Genomic DNA, 16,931 nt, shown 5'->3' with positions numbered 1-16,931 from the left:
TAGAACGTAAGCAACCACAATGACAATATAGAAATCCAGTAAGCAAAATCATACCTAGAAGTACTGTGAGCTTGGGGAGAAGGCCGACTTGTACCATTTTATTTCTCAGTCCAGTGTCAAAGGAGAGATTTAGAAGAAGCCGCAAAGTTATATTCAGTAAATCTTCATGCTCACATGGCACCATTTTACATAATTTCTCAATAATATCCATTTCTGCCTAAAATAAATATAAAGAAATGAATGTTAAGACGGCAGAGCAGTGTAAGCAGAGACGCTACGCTGCCCTAGAAGGCTGGGTTTACACAAAGCTCTTATACTTAGGATTTTAACTGCAGTTATAAGTAGCACATTTCTACTATGCTAGGAAAGCAGAGGTTTTCTATTTAATGTTCATTAGCATAAGTAACGTGTACTGCAATAAAAAAAACTGCATGCAATTCTTCAGTATAAAAAAGCACTGTGTAAACCCAGCCTAACATACTGAAACAAATGGAAATTCTCAAGTAACTTCAAAGTTACAAAAAAAAATTGGTGTGGGTTCTAGTGGTGTGTAGTGGGAATTTCACTGTAATATACGTGAGCATGGGTTTATCTTAGTGGGAGATGAGTCTTTAAGGACTCTCATAGCTGTCAGCACTGGGGATAACTCTGTATTAGTAACTGGTGTAAAAGTGTCCATTGTGTGACGTGTGATATGGGAAAGTTACCTTGTCACACAACTGTTTCTGTGTCCATAAGCGAGTACTGGCTGGTTCTCACGGAGTAACGCGACGCTCATTTAGACACATAAAAACGCGTCAGAGTGAGGCGCTTCAAAACAGATACCATTGACTTCAATGGGTGCCGGCTTATGCGCGCTACACATTGAAATTAATGGGTTACAAAGCCTCCCATTGATTTCAATGTGTAGCGCGCGTAAGCCAGAACCCATTGAAGTCAATGGGATCTGTTTTGAAGCGCTCACTCTGACATGTGTTTACGTGTCTAAATGAGCGGCGCGTTACTCCGTGGGAACGGAGTCTTAATGTATTGTTCTGAGCTATGTGTGGTCTATGACAGTGAGGTTTTTTAGATGTCTAACCATTGTAGTCAATGGACTTAGATGAATGTAATTTGATTGACAGATACAGATATCACATGTGGCAATGACTGCCATCAAGCTGCATTCCGTATATCATAAATGTACATAACTCATTAAACGTTTGGCCACTGATTTTAGATTTCAACAGCCATGAGCTAAAAGCAGGTGTGGATCATGAAGACTGAGAATCTATAAAAGACAGGGGCTACTTCTCTTTCATTCTAATTCTGGATTTAAAAAAACCTGACCATGTGTTCTTACCCAAAGTACTGTGAGCTAATTTACATATATAACGAACAATGTAGATTTCTCAACAATGGAGGAACCAATGAACCACAAGAGGAAAACACTGGTTCAGATGGCCTTAACCTGTCTATCTAGGAAGCTTGGTTAATATTCTCAGTGCTGATTCTACCTTTAAACTAAATTAGTATATTTTGTGAAAATCAGACATTCAACCAATACATAGACCACAATTGGGGTGTATGGTCTACAAAACAGACCAAAATAGATTATGTCTGTTTTTTTCGCAACGGCTTGTGCAAAGAAAGTATGTATGAATAAAAACCTCAAATTAAATGGATTCTTGTTCTGCCTGTGTTGAACACAGACGGCACAAATCTGTTAACAATGGAAAATTACACTCAAGAGGCATCCACAGCCTGTCTCCATGTCATAGCATGCCATGTGTACCTTAAAAATATCCCCAATTTCAGAATTTTTTATTTTTTTTTCTGAAAGCAATGTTTTTGTTACTATTGACTTACCATATCATTCTTATTTTCCAGGAAAATACTGAGCTTCTTAAGAAAGGAAACCACAAGGATAAGGAGTTCAAAGTTTTCCCTGTCTAGTGCTTTTACCAACATATGAACAATATTCTTGTTTCTCATCTTCAGTTCAGTGCGAGTATCCTCAGCAAGGTTAAGTAACAGATAGAGAGCAACTAAAATGATAATAAACAATATAAATTACTTATGCAATTAACAGAATTTTTTAACATAAAATTTAGTTTCAATTCTGCATTTTTTTGTGTTTATCTGTTCAGTTATAGGAACCTAAAAAAGAAAAAATATATATAGCAGGGTCTAAACCAGGGGTCCTCAAACTACGGCCCGCGGGCCACATGCGGCCCTCCTAGGATATTTGTCCGGCCCGCCGCATGTGGCCCGCATGCCGTCGTCTGGATCGCTCACTAATGGGGAATCCAGGATATGTACTGGGGAGCATATAATAAAGTGTGGGGGGTACATATGTACTAGGGAGCATATGATAAAGTGTGGGGGCGTACTGAGGAACATATAATACACTGGGGTGTGTACTGAGGAGCATATCATAAAGAGGGGGGGGCCGTACTGTAGAACATATAATACAGTGGGGTGGGGCGTACTGAGGAGCATATAATACAGTGGGGTGAGGGGCGTACTGAGGAGCATATAATACAGTGGGGTGAGGGGCGTACTGAGGAGCAAATACTACAGTGGGGGGGCGTACGGAGAAGCATATAATAGTGTGTGTGTGGGGCATACTGAGGAGCATATAATACAGTGTGGGTGGGTGTACTGAAGAGCAGATTATATTGTGTGGGGGGAGCGTACTAAGGAGCAGATAATATTGTGTGGGGGAGTACTGTGGAGCATATAATACTGTGGGGGGGCCTGCTGTGGAGCGTATAATACTGTGGGGGGCGCTACTGTGGAGGAAATCTTAAATTTGTTTTAAACCATAATTTGGCCCTCCAGTGGTTTGAGGGACAGTGAACTGCCCCCCTGTTTGAAAAGTTTGAGGACCCCTGGTCTAAACTGTTATATGATGGATACCAATGGCACACTATGAACTTCATAGACTATAATGGGTTGCATGGGGTTTCCATTATGGTGTCCGTCATTTTACTGATCAAAATAGAACAGATATTTTTTACTTTATACAGCAATGGGTTTTTTTTCATATTGCCTGCAACCTGAATTTAAGGATTCTACAAAATATTAGAAAGAATAAGCCCCTTGTTTTTATGATAAGATGACGCAGCAGTGAAGTAATTAAAGGATGTTGTCCAGCTTTTTGATACTGATGACCTATCTTCAGGATACGTCATCAATATAATATCGAGAGATGACTGAAACCCAGCAACCCCTAACAATCAACTGCAGCAGACGTTGATTGACCTTTAGCAGTGATCTGAGTGATTTCTGGGTTTCTTTGGAAGCTCCTGGCATATTCTGCATTTGTTTAGGTAGGTAGTTTTCTGTTCTGGTTTTCTACAACCACCATAATGCCTTAAGCTTCACTCAGAGCTGTCTCCTTCCCCTCCTTCTCACCCCCTCCCCATTCCTTTCTCAATCACACCCCCTCACTGTTTCCCTAGTTAGCCGTCCACTACTTCCCCTTCCTAGCTAACTCACCCCCCATGCCACCCCCCTACCACCACATACTTACCTGTCTGGGGGGGCGGGAGCTTTTGGGCAAGGGACTGTGTCCTAGTTGGCCAGCAACTCCTTGGTGTCTGCTGGCCACCCATGCCTGTGCAATACAGACGGAGTGCCGGCATGTGCAGTAGCCCAGAAGTGACGTCATGTGCCCAGAAGATCTGGACAAGAAGACGTGCAAGTATGATGAGGTGGCTTGGATTGAGAGGGTTAGTACTGGTGACGTTTTGCTTACAGAGTGGGAAAACGGAACATTGCTGGAAAACGTGCCTGGGGCAGTAACATGACCGCCCCGGTCATCTAGGTAAATATAGCTTTTTGGTACAGTAAGTAATTTAGAAGGTAGGCAAGAGGTGAGTTGGTAACTGAGATAAGAAAGATCTGTTTTTCCCGAACAATCCCTTTAAGAAATCCTGCTTCAGTCAAATTTAGTAGGAAGCTGACCACTTTAGATTCAACAGTCATGAAACTGTGTAAAAGAAAAGCTGCTTTTATTAGCCTAAGGCCCGTTTCACATCTGCGTTTGAGCCATTCCGTTCACCTATCCGCATGAAATATGCAGAGAGAAAAGTCTTGCAAGCAGCACTTTTCTCTTCGCATTTTTCATGCGGAAACCAAGTGGAGACCACACAGACCCCATTACAGTCTATGGGGTCCATGGGTTTCCTTAGGTATCCGCTTTTTATGCGGATAGGTTTCTGTACAGGGGATCCCCAAGCAGACTCCCCGAACGGAAACCCAAACACGGATGTGAACTGGGCCTTAGCAAATCCCATTGCAGATTTCATTCTTCAAGAGCAGAATAAAAGATGAAATAAAAGCTGTAAATGGTTGCCGTTGGCAACAAAGCCAGGGGTGTTTTTTTAAATAGCTTTACAAATCTCTGTTCTTTAAAAAGTGAAAGTGACTGACACAAGTACAAAAAAGAAGGCGCAATATATTACTGGCCTGTGCCACAAAGGAATAGTTATGAACAGATACAGTGTAGTGTTACACACCTCTTAGAAGTTGTTCCTGCTTGACAAGGAGCCCTTGGTATTTTTTATATGTTTTCTCATATTCTTTTTTTAAGGATGGTGTTTCCGGATCATCGTCAAGTATTCAAGTTTGTTAAGAAATATCAATTCTGTGATACTGAGATCATAGCTACATGAACAAAAAATACTCAAAGATAAAGAAAATGGTCAGGGGATAATCGTACACATCAGGGAGAGTGTGTGCCTACATAGGCAGTACGGAGACTTACAAGTCATTCCTGCTCCGCTAGGGATTCTGGGTAAAACATATGTAAATCTATTCTCCAGGATGTAATTAGGAGAACAGTGCACTCCGTATGCCGCCCTCTAGAGGGGACCATCCTTAACATCATGCATGACTCAGTTAAAAAGTCTAATACCATGATGTGGATTTAATTGCCAAATCAGTATTTCTATTCCAAAAGGAACAGATTCCCAGCTATGGACAGTGCTGTTTCGGCCTATTGGGCCTCCTCAGCATAGCGCAGGGATACTGATTTGGCAGAGTGAGAGACTATAGACCAGGGTCAGGGGATAATCGTACACATCAGGGAGAGTGTGTGCCTACATAGGCAGTACGGAGACTTACAAGTCATTCCTGCGGTGGTGAGAGTGAGCACAAGAGCAGGACCAACTCCACCATCTGTGTACAAGAGGATCAAGCCAGTGGTATGTAATAATATAATAATAATGATAAAAAAATGTTCATTTATATAACGCCAACATATTCCGCAGCACTTTACAAACTGTAGGGTCCAAGTATATGAACACTGTCAATGGATACATTAGGTGGAGATACAAAAAAACACCACAAGCGCAAGATCTGCATATTACAGCAATTTTAAAGCAACATTCCACAAAAATAAATGTTACATTTTGCCACCTCTGAGAAATGTTAACACTTTAAGGCCAATGCTCCACGTAGTGAAATGAAATGCAGCAAAAAAGCGTACTGAAATCAGCACATTGTTGGCTTTTCCATTATGTGCCCCAGGGCTGGAGATATTGGTGCCGTTAGTTTCAGCACCCCCCTGACAGTACTCATACATAACCCTCTACTGTTCCTTACCAGCCAGTGATGAAGCTGAACTCTGAGGAATCCCCCCCCAGTACAAGTCTATGGACTATTACTGTCAGGAGGGGCATTCCTCACAGCCCAGCTGGACAGTCAGGAGTGCCCTTTTGATGATGTGCAGCGACCAATGCCAAAACTAACGGCAGCGATATCTCCAGCCCCGGGGCACGTAACAGGAAAGCGAAGAGTGTGCTAAATTCAGTGCACTGTCGGCTGTGCAGAAAGACAAGAAAGGTCCTCTTTAAAGAGGACCTTTCACCATTTTTCCCAAAGGCAGTGTTATATACTGCCGGAAAGCTGACAGTGCGCTGAGTTCAGCGCACTGTCAGCTTTCCCGATCTGTGCCCGGTGTGAAGAGCTTACGGTCTGGTACCGTAGCTCTTCTATGGTCAGAAGGGCGTTTCTGACCATTAGCCAGAGACGTCCTTCTGCCTCGCGGCGCCAATCGCGCTGTGCTGTGGAGCGGGGAGGAACGCCCCCTCCCTCTCCTGATAATACTCGTCTATAGACGAGCTGCGTGAGCAGAGGAAGGGGGCGTTCCTCCCGGCTCCACAGCACAGCGCGATTGGCGCCGCGAGGCAGAAGGACGTTCCTGGCTAATGGTCAGAAACGCCCTTCTGACCATAGAAGAGCTACGGTACCGGACCGTAAGCTCTTCACACCGGGCACAGATCGGGAAAGCTGACAGTGTGCTGAATTCAGCGCACTGTCAGCTTTCTGGCAGTATATAACACTGCCTTTGGGAAAAATGGTGAAAGGTCCTCTTTAAAGGGTGCACAGGATTATGTTTAAATTTGTGAAAGTTAAACATTAAATATTTTTGAAAATAAGCAATTAAAAATTATCCAAAATGTTAAAGAGTTTCTACAATCATCTTATTGGTGAACATTTGCCCCTTGATAGGTTGCCAATGGATACAACCATGAATGCAGGAGCTTTCTATGGTCTGGTACGTGTTGGAAACACAGGCATGACTTCCATTCTGTGGTTAGGTTATCTTCTAAGACTAGGTTTATGACAAGTTCCATACCACAGAAAGTTCCTGCATTCACGGTTGTATCCACTAGAAACACGATTGAGACAACAGACCAGCAAAACAAAGACAATAAGAGAAAATCTTTTAAAACTGCACATTTTTAAATGACTTATATTTGCAAAAATGTGTAATTTTCAATTTTCTACAAATTTAAATGTATTTATTTTTCAGTATCTCATTATTTAATACTGCTGTTGAGGGGACCTTAAATGGGTATTCCCATGTACATAACCATTTTTAAATTACGCTCATGGGAATTCTCCTTTACGTGCCACATTATTAGAGGTAGGCTGCAAAATTACAAAAGCTTGCAATAGTATTCTCTTTTTATACTGCCAGATCACATATGGAAACATTTTCAAAGGATATTTGCCTTCTTTTTCTTGGCCAGTTCTTCTTGCCATAATTCATGTCGCTTTAACTCATGGTCAATGATGTTCATACAAAGTGCTCCAATTTTATAATGAGTTATTAACCCATGAAACTGAGAAAAGCTAAGAGCAAGGGAGAATAACAATGATAGTTATAATAAAATATATACGGTAACTGATTTATACACATATCTAGTAATCCAATAGATCAGTTTAATTCTTGATTATCTATTGTAATATGGATTGCCTAATACAGATAATACAATTCCCCAAACCAGGAAATCTGTAGTGCACTCAAACCTATTTGAAAACACGAAACCAGTTATGTAAATATCAAAAAATGTTTTTTCAGCTAATAATTTAAATAATGGTTATGCACTATATACATAAACGTACAAAGGAGCCATCCTCCCTAGGTGACTACAGGAGAAGCTCATTGTGCCACAGGGATTGTACGGCCTATTGCAAGCATCTCTTACATGGCACATGCACAAGTACAGTCCCAGACATCTCAGACTGAGGAATCGTACTGAGCATGTGTCAGGAAGCAGATCCCCCGTACATTTGCATAAACTGCCTTTGCAAAGGCACAAACAAACAAAACAAAAACCTTCTCGGCTGAGAACTAACTAAACATAAGAAACTTTTTCCCTGACTATACAGGAGCCTGGCTATTAGGCTCCTGCCTTGGCAACAACAATGGGTGGCACAGTACCTGCTTTATAGGCATTAATTACGCAGCTGACCTCCCTGGTGTGGATCTTTACCAAACACCCTTTAGCTGCCTGGCTATACCTGTCTTCCCAGAACACACCCTTCACTCTCTCACACCACCTAGAAAGCCGCAGCCAAAAAGCACTGTGGGAAAAACCGCGGCAGAAACGCATTGTGGTTTTTCCTGCAACACTTTTCACAGAAAGTCTGCAGTTTTTCAAAGGGGTTATTCACTTTCTAACACTGATGACTAGAGATGAGCGAGTAGTATTCAATCGAACATCGAATAACATTATAGTCTATGGGAAAAAACAGGAATGTTGTTCCGGTTTCCATGGAAACCAAAGTTCGACACATTGGATCCTCCAAGTTCCGGAAGTAGCAGGACGAGGAGGTTTTTGCATTGAATTCAATGGAATTTCCCCGCGTGGTATTCGACCGATACGAGTATTCGATCGAATAGTCCTATTCCATCGAATACTACTCGCTCATCTCTACTGATGACCTATAGATGGCTCCCAACACTACCATGAGCCACGTTGTCCTGAAGCAGCTGAGCAGCAGGGTCTCAGGTGTCAGACCCTTGCAGATCTAACATTAATGTCCTATCTTAAGGTGCAATACTTGTCTAGAGGATTATTTCCCACACAAGACAGGCTCAGGCCAATTCTAAATAGTGAGGATGTAGGAATTGTATGGAGCATTTCTTAACAAATACCAGCCCAACAAATGCCAAATAGTGAATGGAGCCCTATGGGTACGCCAAGGGAACTTTTCAGAAACATTTGCTAAAAAAAGGGATCACATGCTATTTGAACAGAACCTAAGACTTCTCAAAACTTAGTCTGCAACAGTTATTTTTACACTGGGTTCACACCAGCGCTTGTACTACGTTCGAGGATTCCGTTCCCCTCTCCGCATTTTTCTTCCTTCTCCGGCGGAAACCGCACGGACCCCATTATAGTCTATGGGGTTTGTGGGTTTCCTAAGGTAACCACTTTTTTATACAGATTATGTTTCCATTCAGGGGGTCTCCAAGTGGATCCCCTGAATGGAAACCCAAACACAGATGTGAACCTAGCCTTAGGGAATCCAGGGACCTCAGCCTAGACAGGATACAATTGTAGCGAATTGTCAGAACAAAAATATATCATTTTTAGTGTCTAGATGCAAACAAAAATGCTCCTCTATAGTTATAGAAAGTAACAACAAAAAATGATGAGGCGCTAAATTATAAAGTGTTTTAAAAAGCTGCATAAACTCACACACTTAGCGGAGTTGTCCATGGCATAGGTTATCAATAGCAAATTCCTGGGGTTCAACTATTGGCACCACAGTTTGCAGCCACCACAATGTACTTTAACTAGCACAACGCTGTACTATGTACAGCGTCAGACATTGCTGCAAATTCAGAATAATTCAACTCAATAAGACTGAGCTTGCAGTATCTTTCCCTGCAGTGTATGGAGCGGTGCCAAATCCAGTACACTTATGTAGCAGCAAAGAGCTGATTCGCAGAAAACCTACCGATCTGCAATCCTGAAAAAAAAACTGGGCACAAAGTGAAGACTATACCAAAGAAATATATATATAAGAAATAAAAATACACCAAAATTACATTAATTTACATTGATCAAATGACACTTACCTCGAGAAGCAGAAAAAAATATAAATGATATTTGTGGCAAGCTCAACGCTTTGCTTCCAGTCTTCCCTTAATACGCGAGCCAGGGCTCCTAAGGCAGTTTCTGCACAGATAAAAAGAACAAACAATGTATAAATTCTGTCAATCCACTATCTATAGCAAAAACCCATTCAGGAGAATACTTGCCATTTAGCAATAACTCTTCCAAATTATCCGGGTTTCTTGCAAGTTGAAGAATTAGAGCAGAGCCACGAACTTTATCTGGAATATCTTCATAAAGCAACTCAATGTATTCATCCATATCATTGATATTAGCGATTTCATCAATCTGAAAACAGTTTGTTAAGGATGAAAATTACTATATATGCCATCAAAGGGTTAAATGAAATACTTAAATAGGACGTTTCAGCTTACTGTCATTGCTGGACTGTAAAGAAGACAATACAGGGCTATGGAAGAGTACCATAAGGGGGTGCCGAAGAGCTGTAAGGCCAGCCCCCTGACAGTGCAGGAATATCAGTGCAGAAACTAATGACACTGATATTTCTGCAATCGGGGCAGATACCAGGACAGCTGACAGTTCAGCACACGGACAGCTTTCTATAACACTGCTAATGTCAATGGACATGAATAGTCCTCTTTAACAGAGGGTGGGCTTATTACTTACATAGAAATATAACTGATAGAACCAGCTTTAAAAAGGACCTGTCACTAGGTCTGAAAATGACAGCCATCATCTGCTACTGTCACCCTGTGATTTGTTTTTCCAAAGCCATTCAGCTATTCCGAATTTATAAGCCATTTCAGTGTTGATTCAAATTAGTGTATACCAGTCAAGACATGACATACAGCACACAGAGACCCCATCCCCAGAGACACCAGTCTTACTGCCCTCTTGACTAGTATAGGCCATTTGGCAACAACAGTTTTAAAGGCTTATAACTTTGGAATGTATGAATGAAAAAACAAAATTCTCAGATGATGTCTGTAATTGGCTTTTTCAGACCTGGTGACAGGGCCTCTATGAATAGTAGTAATAGAGGAGTTATTGACTTTAGTTTGCAGTAAATCTCCTTTTAAGTTATATGTGAGACCATATGTGGGTGTTTGCCCTTACATGCTGCTCCCTTTACAACAATACCAGATCGATCAATCTATGGATCTATCTATGGATCTATCTATCTATCTATCTATCTATCTATCTATCTATCTATCTATCTATCTATTGTGAGAAGGTGACAGGCAGAGTGTTGGAATCACCTTATATGTCCCAAGTTTTTAACTTATGTGTAAGTCTTGAGTAGGCCTCAGCTCTAGGAGTGAGTCCTTGGCATATTACTGGGCCAGAAAAGGCTACAGCTGCATTCTAGTGCAGATCAAGGGAGTGAGAGGAGGCTTCTGGATCTGTCCTGTAACTCTGAATCCAGTGAGACAAAGTTATGTCTTTTTCGTTCGTGTGACTGGTAGTAAGCCACACATATAGTTAGGTTACCTGTTCTGTTTAGTTAGTTGCTCAGACGAGCAAGATTTTTGTTTTGTTATTGCCTGAAGTTAAGGCTGTATTTTATTTTGCTAATTTTGTACCTGAAGTATACACCTCCTTTCACCTCATGGAACTGCACTGCAATGTAAGAGCTGCCGCCTTTTCTGGCCCAGTAATGATACAAGGATCTATACCTTTGTTGAGGCCTACTACAGATCCGCCCTGCACCACACATTTGTCAAAAACCTGGGGCTGATATATCTGGACTCCAGTACTCTGCCTGTGACCTTCTCACTCTATCTATCTATCTATCTATCTATCTATCTATCTATCTACCTACAGATATGGCCGTAAATTTTTGGCACCCCTAAAGTATTTCTCCCAGAAAATTATTGCAGTTACACATCTTTGTTATACACATGTAAATTTCCTTTGAGTGTATTGGAACATCACAAAAAAAGGAGAAAAAAATCCAAAAATAATTAACAAATTATATAATTAACAAATATATAATTTCACGCAAAATTACAGGCATCCTCACTTACAATTTGGTTGCACACTCTTTGGAAAAGATAACTATAATCTATCACTTCCTAGAACCATCAACAAGCTTCTTACACCTCTATTTTTTTTTTACCCTGAGCCTGCAGGACGGCTTGAATTGTTTTGGAACTTGATTGGGGCTGCTTATCCACCATCCAAACTATTTACGTAGCAACCGTTTATCAATTTTTCTCTTCTTTCCATGCCCAAGAAGATTAGCTACAGTGCCATGGGTTCTAAACTTCTTGACACTGTGGACAAAGGAAACATTTTTGATATTTTCCCACAATTTTGGTTTTCAAGTCTTCAGACAGTTCTCTTCTCCTATTTCTGCTCTCCATGCGTAGTGAGGCACACAAAGACCCACAATGCAAAGATTGTCAAATTTTCTCCTTTTTATCTGGTTTAAGGTGTGATTTTTTTTTTTTTTAATATTTCCAACACCTGTTACTTTCTACAGGTGAGTTTGAATGAACACCATATGCTTGAAACAAAGTTATTTACCCACAATTTTGAAAAAGTGCCAATAATTTTGTGCCATAAAATATTTTTCCTGTACGGTGAATGTCAAAATCAAAAGTGCCAAACCATTTTTTTTTCACTGTTTCGCCTCTGATTTAAATAAAAGGTGATCCAATCAATAGACATTCACCAAAATGGTATAACGACGGTAAATCTAGCCTTGCCAGTTTAATAAACTCTGTGAAAAGGCCACTAAGACTGAACTACTGCTATTTCTACCATCTAAGAAACTTAACCCTGATATCTCCAGTTCAGTCTCCAGCTTTCCCATAACTCCCAGGCAGTATGTCCAGTGTCTCGGGTTATGTTTGACTCAGACCTTTCCTTCACCATCCCCACATCCAATCACTCGCATGCTCATGTCATGCCACCTCAAAAGCCATCTCCAGAATCCTCCCTTTCCTTACTGCAGAAACATTAAAGACGCTCTGATTCACTCTGACTAGACTACTATAACGCCTTACTAATCAGTCTTCTCCTTACTAAACTCTCTCCTCTACAATGAGTCTCCATTCTGTGCCAGTCACTACATTGGCTGCCTATTCAACACAGAATACAATATAAATGTATCGCCCTCATCCACAAGGCTCTCCATAATGCTGCACCTCCCTACATTTCCTCCCTCAACTCTGTTTATCACCCAACCTGTACTCTCCGTTGACTCAATGACCTAAGACTAACAACCTCTATTATCAAAACTTACCACTCCCATAGCCAAGGTTTCTCCCAAGTTGCACCACTTCTCTGGAATGCTCTACCCCAGACAATCAGATTAACTCTGAATTTCTACAGTTTCAAGTGCATCCTAAAGACACATCTTTTCAGACAGGCCTATCACAATCACTAATCTAAACCCTTCTGTAGTTAGAATCCCTAAAGCTAACCCTCCACTGTTCACGCTCCCACATTATCCCATAGGATATGATGCCATATTGGACAGTAACTTTATATGTCCAGGCACCATTTGCAAATTAAAGTAAACTGACTGGTGACTACTCATACAGTGTAATTTACATATGTGATCACAATAACTTTTATTAGAAAAGTGGCTGCACCACTATTAAAGTAATGCTACCTCCTATGTGCTCACTGCTACCTCTCGTGTCACTCCCTCTACCTCATTGATTGTAAGCTCTTGTGAACAGGGATCTCAGTCCCATTGTGTGAATTGTCTTACTACTTTGTAATGCCTCATTTTGTCTGTACTTGAACCCTATAAATTGTAAAGTGCTGCAGAATTATGTTGGCGCCATAAAAATAAAACATATTATTATTATTATTATTATTATTATTATTATTATTATTAAGACTGCATTGAAATGTGTCTGGACATACATAGATTTACTGTAGAACACTTTGCAATGTGCATACCTTCCTTTGTTGACTAATCATATGGACAAGTTGCCCTGATAACCACTTGTCAGACATATTATGTTTAGGTTGCACACACCATGGATCCACACCAAAATACAAAATATTTTAAAGGGGCTCTATCCCTGGGAAAAGTCATTTTTAACTAATCACATCCTTACATAAGCTTTAGAAATGCTACATCACACCTACCTATAGTATGTAGATTGCCTCAGTGGTCTCTGAATAAGTCTGTTTTTATTCATATGCTATTGATCTTCCAGCCAGCTCAGGAAGTTCCCAGCAGCCTCCTCTCTCCTATTATCTTCTAAGTGTGTGAGGCAAACAGGAAGCTGAGACATCAGCAGCAGCAGCAGTCTCCCATATATAACAACAGGGAGAGGTGTGCACCATCTATCGTGCACCAGTCTAATTAGCATATGAATAAAAACGGACTTATTCAGAAACCACTGAGGCAATCTACATACTATAGGTAGGTGTGGAATAGACTTTCTAAAGGCTATGCAAGGATGTGATTAGTTAAAAATGCTTTTCCTAGTGATAGAGCCCCTTTAAAATGGATTTTACTGCAGATTCATCGCTGATTTTATCTCACTACAAGGGTTGAAATGCGCTGTAAAAACTGAAACAGAAATTGACATGCTGCAGATTTTAAACTCAATTTCTATGCTGGAAAAGTCCACAGCATCAGGAGGAGATTTGTAAAATGTAATTCCGATGCCTGGTACTGTACTCGTAATAACGTATATGGTAAAACCAGAATGATGAGGCTCCAAAATGGTGAAAAAAAAAATCACGTTGATTTGATTAATCGCCCATTTCTACAAATATCTATATTTTAGCACAAGAGAAAGGAAGGACTTTAATATTACTAATTGAATTATTTTATTAATATTGATAATGTTAGTAACGTAATATTTAATAACACTGATAACTTTTTGTGACACAAAATAAAAATTTATTTGAAGCAAGTGTTCTTTTCATTTATATATCTTATTTACATTTACATAGTACAAACTTAATCTTACATGATATAGTGAACCAAACAAGTATTTCAATAAGATAGCAAAAATATTACAAAAATACTAGTCTTTGCAGCTTAAGTTTGTAGGCATTTTAATCTTGGTAACAAATAACTGGCCCCTGCGGAAATCTGACATATTGTGACAAAGATTGCCAACAAAAAGCAAAGACCAATCGGAGACCATAATGTAAGTGAGAATTGGTAGATATTAGTAGAGAGTTAATATTTTGCTATTTTAGGAAATAATTAAAAAAATAAAAATTAAAAATAAATAGCAAGATCTGTTTTTTATACCGCAACATATCCATATAGCTCAATGATATCTGTTTACCTAGTTACAGAATATGAACAGAAACAGCAGGGGAATAAAAAAAAAATATATGATATATTTAATTTTTAGGATTTATGATTTCATGTAAATTATATTTAAAGGGCTAGTGGATAAGTGCTGGCTTGATAGGGGCATGAACAAAACTCAATTACAAGTTTTAGTCCCCTCAGTAGAATACAAAATACAATACAAATTAAATTGAATAAAGTTTAACAAATTAAAGAAAAAACATAAAACAAACAAATAACTACCAATATATGGCAACACCAACAAATCATTATGACCCATAGAAAAAAAACAACCCTAGTGTGAAAAAATCAGCAACAACGTCAGAATTTTATTTTCTCGTCAACTGCTAAACTACTGTATATAAAACTATATATGTGCAGCAAGCCACAAAATAAAACTTTTTATTATTTAAACTTAACTGTGGCATAATTCATTTTTTCCCCAATATCCCCGACACAAAAAAATTTATCTGAGCTGTATCAGATTTCTGGACAACCCAGTTACAGGTTTAATAAAACCTTTCACATTTGTCTCTGAATAAATTGTACCATTGTACTAATGTAAAGAAGTATTTAACAGTAAACATCATAATACTTTAATCCTTTCCTCTGTTTAGCCATTTTTGCCTTCAAAATTTTTTATTTTTGTTCACATAATATAAAGATTTATTTTTTTAAAATAATCTCTGCTAAGTACTGAAAAGCTATTCAAAAAAACAGAATAAGGTGAAACTGGAAAATACTTCTTATGGGTTTTTACGTCATTCAATGTACAGTTAAAAATGACATGTTCTCTATATTCTGTGGGTTACTATGATCACGGCAATACCAACTTTATATAGGTTTTTTTTTCATATTTTAATACACTTAAAAAAATAACCTTTGAACAAAGTAAACATTTGTTCGTACTGCCATGTTGGGAAACCTATAAGTTTGACATTTCTATGGGCAGTGGTGTGTAATGTGTTGTTTTTATCACAGGGCAAGATGGAGTTTTATTGATATCACTCTTAGTAATACATGACAATGAAATAATTTGTCTTCATTTTTTTTTAATCTGGGAGACGAAACAATTAAAAAAAGACAATTTGGACATTTAGATTTTTCTTAATCCCACTGCAGTATTCACCATATAAGATAAAAAAAAAGTTTATAATTTGATAGTCTGGGCAACTAAAGATGCAGAGATGCTCAATGTGATTATGTTCATTCATTTGTATAGGTATGCTAGAGAAATAGAGGCCATTTAAAAAAAAATATATATTTAAAAAAAAATAATAATAATTTTTTTTAGCCGCCCTAGGGAACTTGCTATCTACTACTGCGAACTACTATACCGCAATCTATGGTGAAATAGCGGTATTACTACTGAGACTTGTTACAAACAGACCTCAAAAGTAACATTGCTATGACAGGCCTGAGAACCTTCAAAAGGCTTCTGGCTGCCATTGCAACTGAACGTCTTTGTGATTTCGCCACATAGGAATCCCTTGGTAGTTGAAAGTGAAAGAAAACCAGATCAGAAACCCTCAGGTACCACGGTCACATTTGATGCCTCTGATTGCAGACTGAGCCTCTAAGTCTCTGCTCTATGTAAGACAGTTGAGGCCCTGTAACTATGGTGCCCACTCAGCTTCTCACTGAGCACCATACCTTAAAGGGATCCTATCATTGGATACCCTTTTTTCTGACTAACACGCAGGAATAGCCTTAAGAAAGGCTACCCTTCTCCTACCTTTAGAAGCATTCTCCGTGCCGCCATTCGGTAGAAATCCAGGTTTTCTTCAGTATCCAAATGAGTTCTCTCGCAGCACTGGGGGCAGTCCCCAGCACTCAAACAGCACTGAGGGCATCCCAATTCTGTGAGAGAAATCTCCAGTGACGCCTCTATCTTCTTCTGGAACGCCCTCTCCCTGTGTCTTTTTCCGTCCTGGGTTTCAATCTTATAGGCATGTGCAGTCGGCTCTGCCATCAGGCCTCAGACAGAGCAGGCTGCGCATCTCGGCGGCCACAAGAAAATGGCTGCTTACACAGTAAACTAGTGGAAGTGGCCATTTTCTTGTGGCCGCCGTAATGAGCAGTAGGCCCTGCCTGAGGCCCGATGACAGAGCCGACTACCCATGCCTAGAAGATTGAAACCCAGGACGGAAGAAGACACAGGCAGAGAGCGTTCCAGAAGAAGATAGAGGCGTCACTGGGGATTTCTCTCACAGCATTGGGGACCGCCCCAGTGCTGCAAGAGAACTCATTTGCATACCAAAGAAAACCCGGATTTCTACTGAACG

At 39.8% G+C, this 16,931-nt stretch overlaps 1 protein-coding gene across 1 annotated transcript in view; it reads right to left on the bottom strand.

The window, feature by feature from the left end:
• KIFAP3 (kinesin associated protein 3) overlaps positions 1-16,931 on the bottom strand; it is a 100,645-nt gene that overhangs the window by 74,627 nt on the left and 9,087 nt on the right. The window contains exons 5-10 of the mRNA XM_075286728.1: positions 9,551-9,692; positions 9,368-9,467; positions 6,999-7,128; positions 4,506-4,599; positions 1,849-2,027; positions 55-217 (exon numbers count right to left, since the gene is read on the bottom strand). Coding sequence (XP_075142829.1) covers positions 55-217; positions 1,849-2,027; positions 4,506-4,599; positions 6,999-7,128; positions 9,368-9,467; positions 9,551-9,692 — 808 coding nt within the window. The remainder of the gene's footprint in view (positions 1-54; positions 218-1,848; positions 2,028-4,505; positions 4,600-6,998; positions 7,129-9,367; positions 9,468-9,550; positions 9,693-16,931) is intronic.

The sequence above is a fragment of the Leptodactylus fuscus genome, chromosome 9 (genome assembly GCF_031893055.1).
Source record: "Leptodactylus fuscus isolate aLepFus1 chromosome 9, aLepFus1.hap2, whole genome shotgun sequence".
NCBI classification, from domain to species: Eukaryota; Metazoa; Chordata; class Amphibia; order Anura; family Leptodactylidae; genus Leptodactylus; species Leptodactylus fuscus.
Note: the sequence above shows the minus strand (reverse complement) of the source record. Positions and strands in the feature narration are given on the sequence as shown.